Here is an 8,813-nt window from a genome sequence, read left to right as displayed (position 1 = left end):
GCTTTTTTTCCCTAAGTCACTTTCTTCAAGTTGCTAAGAGTTTTATCTCAACTGAGCTTTTAAAAATTTTACATCTATTTATAAAAATAATAGATCAAAATAATAAAGAAACTTTTGAGAAAATAAGAAAAACATCACTACATATCACTACAGAATCATAATCACCTTTGAATCAGCATGAAAACTTTTCTTTTTTTCCCTTAGTCATTTGACTTATTGCTTGGTGTGAGTCTTGTTTACCACAAGACACAATTAAATGCACACATCAGTTCAGTCATTTCTAACATAGCAACATCCCTTTTTGCCAAGTGATCTCATTTCCTATCTTTTCGGAAAGAAATCCTAGTAACACATAACGTGATCACTGTCATGTCAAAGATACATTTTTTTGTGTAAACATTGGAGTAAATGATGCCTAAATGTTTTAGAATAAATCTAATAAAGAAATTAGGTCTACACATAATTTTGTTTTACTTTTTTTTTTTTTTTTCTTGCGACAGGCTCTCTGTCCCCCAGGCTGGAGTACAGTGGCATGATAACAGCTCCCTGCAGCCTCAACCTCCCTGGCTCAAGTGATCTTCCCACTTCAGCCTCCTGAGTAGCTGGGACTACAGGCATGCACCACCACGCCCGGCTAATATTTGTATATTTTTGTAGAGACAGAGTTTCATCATGTTGCCCAGGCTGGTCTTGAACTCCTGGGCTCAAGTGCTCCACCTGAATTGGCCTTCCAAATTACAGGCGTAGCCACCACAGTGAGCCCTTTTAAAAAAAAAAAAAAAAAAAAAATTTAACAAAGAAAAGAAATAGCTACAAGTAAATATTTACATTTGTTTTTTTTTTTTTTCATATTGAAGATTGGCTGATCTTAGCTTTTCTAAATCCTTAATAAATGCCTGTTTACACAACTGGTGTCTTCCCCTAAACCTAAACTTCAAACTTCAAACTTCAAACTCCAAACTCCACCGATTTGGATAGTATTAGAAATGGCATTCATATTAATGGTTATAGTACATTTTTTTTACATGTGAATGCGAATGGAATTGTTAGGCATTAAAAAAGAAAGCTTATATAGTGGAAGAAAATAAAGCATCTAGACATAAGCTTTAAGAGATCTATTGTGTTAATACAGCTTTACTTTTTGAGTGGTAAGCTTTTAAAAAGAAATGTGGTGCTCTAACTCCAGGAAAAGATAAGGGTGACTGAAATGATAGTCTAGAGGAAAAAGATGCAGACATTTATTGAGTACCTCCAATGTGCCAGGTGCCATTCTGGGCATTTTCATTATGTTTCCTCATTTAATTCTCATGGTGATCCTTTGGAACTGTGTTATTCTCATTTTTACAGATGAGGTAACTGAGACACCGTCAGATTAAAGAACTGCCTATGATTGTCTGGCTAATAATAAGTGGAGGGGTGAGGCTTGAAGGCAGGTTTGTCTTATTCCAACACCCATACATACCCTTAGATTTAAGTTATTCTAACTTGATGTTGCTCAAATCCAATGTGTTCAGCTGTTTGCTTCTCCAATTACCAAGATTTTTCTTTAAAAGGTAGGACACTTTTAGCAACACGAACCAACTTTGCTCAGTATTGTTATAAACTGTTAACTGGAGACATTTGAATTTGGAGATGGAACTGAAATGGTCTTGGGGTACTAGAGAATATCAAGTTATCACATAAACAAAGTACAGAGCTAAGAACATGTTTTAAATCTTTCCACTAACTCTGACTTTTATTGACTAAAATTTTAGTGGGCAGTATGTTTATTTATGACTCTTAACATTAGCAACATCGTAAGTCAAACTCACTAATATATGTTATGCATTCTGTTTATGATTCTTTTAACCTAGAGGATTGCTGAGCTGGACTAATTTCCTCAAAGGGGAAAAAAACCCAGGTGAGAGCTGAGACTGCTCCTGAGACTGAGAAAGGCAGCTCTGAAGGGATCTCAGATTTTAGCAGCAGGAGTTGAACAATGGGCATAGAATCAGCTTGCCCAAGATCTCCTGACTAATAAACCATGGAACAAGATTTAAACCCAAGTTCATTTCATTTCAAAGCTCATACCACATTTTGCCCACCACATTTTGCTTTGTTATATGAATACAACTGTGTTCAGGCTTACAAAAAAGTCCTAATTCTAAAATTCCTATGGCGTGGGTGGGAGGGGATTTAGATGATTTTGCATAGGCAAGAAACACCCAGTTTCATGGAGTTTGATGGAAGAGTTATGTAGTAATACGGGAAAAGTAGAGGCCATCTTTGTCTTTGTTCTTTCTTTTTTGAGACGGAGTCTCGCTCTTTCACCCAGGCTGGAGTGCAGTGGCGCTATCTCGGCTCACTGCAAGCTCCGCCTCCTGGGTTCACGCCATTCTCCTGCCTCAGCCTCCTGAGTAGCTGGGACTACAGGCGCCTGCCACCGCGCCCGGCTAATTTTTTGTATTTTCAGTAGAGACGGGGTTTCACCGTGTTAGCTAAGATGGTCTGGATCTCCTGAACTCGTGATCCGCCCGCCTCGGACTCCCAAAGTGCTGGGATTACAGGCGTGAGCCACCGCGCCCGGCCGTCTTTGTTCTTTCTTGAACTCTTCCGTTTCTTGGGTGATAGACTTCGTCAACGTCTAATGAGGATATCTAGGTGCTATTCTCTGCTCATCAAATGATTCTTATGGCTCAGGAGCCGAATGGGACGTAAATAAACAGTTAAGTCTCATGAACTCACTCTGCATTCATCTCTAGAAGATGACAAAACATTTGTATTTATGTGTAGCGTGGCACTTTAGTTAAACTTTGTACCCCACTTTGCTCTATTTTAAAGCAGAATATCCTTAAAAAGGATACTTAGTCCTGCTTTTTTTTTCCACCTAAGCCCATTTAGTCCTTCTACTCATTATGCAAGGACTCAAATGGTTGTCTTTACAGAAGTGAGACAAGATAGAATCAATGCTCTTGTAGTCACTTCATCTTTGTCCATTCCCACTTCTGATGGAGAGGTTTCTAGGACATAATGCACTGAAGGTTACATTGTGAGAGATGAACAACATTTGCAAAAGAGGTCTTTTTGCCTTGGAAAGGCTTCATTCTTAAAAAAAATGTGAGCATCAAGGTTAAGTAGAACTCATTAGCTCAAACTTTAAGGATGACATCAGGTTAAAGTTGGGCCCATGAGAAGAGAATGAGAGGGAGATATAGTGACATGAAAATAAGGAGGAAAACGAGGTGTCTATGTAAGTTGGGCTCACCATAAATATAAAGGCAACCCTTAGGGAAAAGTAAAGAAGTCTTTGCACATCCTCAGAACTCTGAATGTCTTAGTGATGCTGTATGAGTGAGTCTTAATGATAGTGAACTGAATCAGTCAAGCCAGGTTGTGTCCATATGAGAATGTGTCTTTGCTAAACATGCCAACATCACTGAAGCAAAGAAACTTGGAGTTTTCTTTAAGATATAGGTCTTTTTTACCTATCCGGCCCAAGCTTTCTCTTCTTGTCACTCCATGCACTGTGTTCCGTGTGCTAAATAGTTTGAGAAACCCAAATGGGCCATGTTCGCCTACATTTCATTGTCCTGTACTTCCTGTCCTGTACTAGCAAAGCAGTCCCATTGGTCTTTCTTCTCCTCATTAACAATAAATGTAACACTTTTGAAGTTGTTTCTTCGGAAAACCTTCATTCATCAAAACCGCCTCAAAGATCATGTTTGTTTGATTCCAGAACTTCCTGTAATTACCTGTATTGTAACACTCATCACTGTATTTTACTTACTTGTGTAACTAATTTTCCATATTCTGCACTAGACAACAAAGTCCCTTAAGTCAGGTACTATATCTATTTACATAGCATTCACATCTCCTACAATAAGTGACATTAGCAGATAAACAACACATATTAAATGAATAATGAAGTTTCTGAAATACTACAGTTGAAAACTATAGGAGCTACATTATATAGAATAAACATTTACTTTGCTATAGAATTCAGTGTAACCCAGGCATTACTTTAACCTCAAGTCTTAGGTTGGTTGGAGAAAGATAACAAAAAGAAACATGATTGTGCAGAAACAGACAAACCTTTTTGGAAAGCATTTGAAAATGGCATTCCCCCTCCACAGTGTGTTCACAGTGTGGGCAAATTCACTGCTCTGTCGTACTTTCTGAAAATGAAGAACTGTTACACCAAGGTGAATTATTTATAAATTATGTACTTGCCCAGAAGCGAACAGACTTTTACTATCATAAGAACCCTTCCGTGGTGCTCTTTATCTACAGAATCCAAGACCTTTCAAGAAAGGTCTTGGATGCTTTTCTTCAGGACACTAGGACATAAAGCCACCTTTTTATGATTTGTTGAAATTTCTCACTCCCATCCCTTTTGCTAGTGATCATGGGTCCTCAGAGGTCAGACTTGGTGTCCTTGGATAAAGAGCATGAAGCAAGGGTGGCTGAACCAGAGTTTGAACCCAGATGCTCTTTCCACTAAGCATACAAGTTTCCATTAGATAACACCTCCCTCCCACCCCAACCAAGCAGCTCCAGTGCACCACTTTCTGGAGCATAAACATACCTTAACTTTACAACTTGAGTGGCCGTGAATACTGTTCCTATCTGGAATGTGCTGTTCTCTTTCATCTTCCTCTATTGAAGCCCTCCTATTCCTCAATGCCCTGCTCCAACTGCCTTTGGAAGATTCTGCTCTTATGCCTCCACTGGAATTAATGTCTTAGTACCACTTGTCTATTCTGCTATATAGTCAGTCCTTACATTGCTTTCTTCTTCTGATAGACAAAACTCTTTAAGGACAAGTACCTAGTCTTATCTATTTCTAGATCCCCCACATTACTCAGAAAGTTACTCCATAAATGTTTGTGGAACTGATTTCTATGTGAAGCACATGTGCCCCTTCACTCTGTTATCATGCATTAGAAAACTAAATCTTTTGAAAAGTTGTAGTATGCCCCCTAAGAGCAGTAACAGTTCCTAGAAACTCTCCAAAATGCTTAGAAAAAGATTTATTATAAATTACCTCCCCAATAAAATGATTGGCTGGCTTATCTTCACCATCATGATAGCATCTGTAATTAACTGAAAAAAAATAATTATGCCATTAAAAGAAAATCATCCATGATCTTGTTCTAACACCTGCCACTCTAGTACTATGTCTGTCACATGGTACTATGATAAAGTTATCTAGAAATAAAAAAGGATACAATTGATAATTCACCAAATTGTGGAGCTTCAGTATTTTAAATGTATATTAAAATTAAATTATTTTAAAGATCAAAGAAAACTTTCATCATACTGCGTATTTGATAAGGAACAAATAGGAAGTGTGATGACTCAGGTTTGCCCTGAGGGGATGGGCCATCAGTTGCAAATCGTGGAATTTCCTCTGACATAATGAAAAGATGAGGGTGCATAAGTTCTCTAGTGGGGCGATGATATAAAAAGCCACCGGAGCACTCCATAAGGCACAAACTTTCAGAGACAGCAGAGCACACAAGCTTCTAGGACAAGAGCCAGAAAGAAACCACCGGAAGGAACCATCTCACTGTGTGTAAACATGACTTCCAAGCTGGCCGTGGCTCTCTTGGCAGCCTTCCTGATTTCTGCAGCTCTGTGTGAAGGTAAGCACATCTTTCTGACCTACAGAGTTTTCGTATGTCAATGTGATCCTCAGATAGCAAAGCTATTCTTGATGCTTTGGTAACAAACATCCTTTTTATTCAGAAACAGAATATAATCTTAGCAGTCAATTAATGTTAAATTGAAGATTTAGAAAAAACTATATATAACACTTAGGAAAGTATAAAGTTTGATCAATATAGATATTCTGCTTTTATAATTTATACCATGTAGCATGCATATATTTAACATAAATAAGTAATTTATAGTATGTCCTATTGAGAACCACGGTTACCTATATTATGTATTAATATTGAGTTGAGCAAGGTAACTCAGAAAATTCCACTCCTTGTAGTATTTCATTGACAAGCCTCAGATTTGTCATTAATTCTGGTCTGTTTTAAAGATACCCTGATTATAGACCAGGCATGTACAACTTATTTATATATTTCTGTTAATTCTTTCTGAAGGCAATTTCTATGTTGGAGAGTCTTAGCTTGCCTACTATAAATAACACTGTGGTATCACAGAGGATTATGCAATATTGACCAGATAAAAATACCATGAAGATGTTGATATTGTACAAAAAGAACTCTAACTCTTTATATAGGAAGTCGTTCAATGTTGTCAGTTATGACTGTTTTTTAAAACAAAGAACTAACTGAGGTCAAGGGCTAGGAGAATATTCAGGAATGAGTTTACTAGAAATATGATGCCTTCCACAGTCTCCAAATAATCATATTGGAATTAGAAAGGAAGTAGCTGGCAGAGCTGTGCTTGTTGATAAAATCAATCCTTAATCACTTTTTCCCCCAACAGGTGCAGTTTTGCCAAGGAGTGCTAAAGAACTTAGATGTCAGTGCATAAAGACGTACTCCAAACCTTTCCACCCCAAATTTATCAAAGAACTGAGAGTGATTGAGAGTGGACCACACTGCGCCAATACAGAAATTATGTAAGTACTTTAAAAAAGATTAGATATTTTGTTTTAGCAAACTTAAAATTAAGGAAGGTGGAAATATTTAGGAAAGTTCCAGGTGTTAGGATTACAGTAGTAAATGAAACAAAACAAAATAAAAATATTTGTCTACATGACATTTAAATATGATAGCTTCCACAACTACTATAAATGTTATTTTGGACTTAGACTTTATGCCTGACTTAAGGAATCATGATTTGAATGGAAAAACTAAATATTAATCTGAACCATTTCTTTCTTATTTCAGTGTAAAGCTTTCTGATGGAAGAGAGCTCTGTCTGGACCCCAAGGAAAACTGGGTGCAGAGGGTTGTGGAGAAGTTTTTGAAGAGGTAAGTTATATATTTTTTAATTTAAATTTTTCATTTATCCTGAGACATATAATCCAAAGTCAGCCTATAAATTTCTTTCTGTTGCTAAAAATCGTCATTAGGTATCTGCCTTTTTGGTTAAAAAAAAAAGGAATAGCATCAATAGTGAGTTTGTTGTACTCATGACCAGAAAGACCATACATAGTTTGCCCAGGAAATTCTGGGTTTAAGCCTGTGTCCTATACTCTTAGTAAAGTTCCTTGTCACTCCCAGTAGTGTCCTATTTTAGATGATAACTTCTTTGATCTCCCTATTTATAGTTGAGAATATAGAGCATTTCTAACACATGAATGTCAAAGGCTATATTGAGTTTTCAAGAACCCTACTTTCCTTCTTATTAAACATAGCTCATCTTTATATTTTTAATTTTATTTTAGGGCTGAGAATTCATAAAAAAATTCATTCTCTGTGGTATCCAAGAATCAGTGAAGATGCCAGTGAAACTTCAAGCAAATCTACTTCAACACTTCATGTATTGTGTGGGTCTGTTGTAGGGTTGCCAGATGCCATACAAGATTCCTGGTTAAATTTGAATTTCAGTAAACAATGAATAGTTTTTCATTGTACCATGAAATATCCAGAACATACTTATATGTAAAGTATTATTTATTTGAATCTACAAAAAACAACAAATAATTTTTAAATATAAGGATTTTCCTAGATATTGCATGGGAGAATATACAAATAGCAAAATTGAGGCCAAGGGCCAAGAGAATATCCGAACTTTAATTTCAGGAATTGAATGGGTTTGCTAGAATGTGATATTTGAAGCATCACATAAAAATGATGGGACAATAAATTTTGCCATAAAGTCAAATTTAGCTGGAAATCCTGGATTTTTTTCTGTTAAATCTGGCAACCCTAGTCTGCTAGCCAGGATCCACAAGTCCTTGTTCCACTGTGCCTTGGTTTCTCCTTTATTTCTAAGTGGAAAAAGTATTAGCCACCATCTTACCTCACAGTGATGTTGTGAGGACATGTGGAAGCACTTTAAGTTTTTTCATCATAACATAAATTATTTTCAAGTGTAACTTATTTACCTATTTATTATTTATGTATTTATTTAAGCATCAAATATTTGTGCAAGAATTTGGAAAAATAGAAGATGAAGAATCATTGATTGAATAGTTTTAAAGATGTTATAGTAAATTTTTTTATTTTAGATATTAAATGATGTTTTATTAGATAAATTTCAATCAGGGTTTTTAGATTAAACAAACAAACAATTGGGTACCCAGTTAAATTTTCATTTCAGATAAACAAAAAATAATTTTTTAGTATAAGTACATTGTTGTTTATCTGAAATTTTAATTGAACTAACAATCCTAGTTTGATACTCCCAGTCTTGTCATTGCCAGCTGTGTTGGCAGTGCTGTGTTGAATTACGGAATAATGAGTTAGAACTATTAAAACAGCCAAAACTCCAATATTAGTAATTTCTTGCTGGTTGAAACTTGTTTATTATGTACAAATAAATTCTTATAATATTATTTAAATGACTGCATTTTTAAATACAATGCTTTATATTTTTAACTTTAAGATGTTTTTATGTGTTCTCCAAATTTTTTTTACTGTTTCTGATTGTATGGAAATATAAAAGTAAATATGAAACATTTAAAATATAATTTGCTGTCAAAGTAATCAAGTGTTTGTCTTTTTTTTAGTTTTAGCTTATTGGGATTCTCTTTGTTTATATTTAAAATTATACTTTGATTTAGAAAATATAAATGGTTCCCCTTAGCATTTTGTTTAAGGAAAATTACAAACTTTTATTTTTAGAAAACAGAACTCCTTTCCAGAAATAGGTTACAAACAGTAGTGTCCTCCACAGAATGTTGGAAA

At 35.6% G+C, this 8,813-nt stretch overlaps 1 protein-coding gene across 1 annotated transcript; it reads left to right on the top strand.

Annotated features, from left to right (window-relative positions):
• Positions 1–3,870: 3,870 nt before the first annotated feature.
• Positions 3,871–8,612, top strand: CXCL8 (C-X-C motif chemokine ligand 8). Its single transcript, XM_001156432.7, has 4 exons — positions 3,871–5,624; positions 6,442–6,577; positions 6,849–6,932; positions 7,349–8,612. The coding sequence occupies exons 1-4, from the start codon at positions 5,561–5,563 to the stop codon at positions 7,362–7,364; spliced, it is 300 nt and encodes a 99-aa protein (XP_001156432.1). The 5' UTR covers positions 3,871–5,560; the 3' UTR covers positions 7,365–8,612.
• The last annotated feature ends 201 nt before the right edge of the window (positions 8,613–8,813 follow it).

The sequence above is a fragment of the Pan troglodytes genome, chromosome 3, assembly GCF_028858775.2.
Source record: "Pan troglodytes isolate AG18354 chromosome 3, NHGRI_mPanTro3-v2.0_pri, whole genome shotgun sequence".
Classification (NCBI taxonomy): domain Eukaryota; kingdom Metazoa; phylum Chordata; class Mammalia; order Primates; family Hominidae; genus Pan; species Pan troglodytes.
This window is presented reverse-complemented; position numbering and strand designations above follow the sequence as displayed.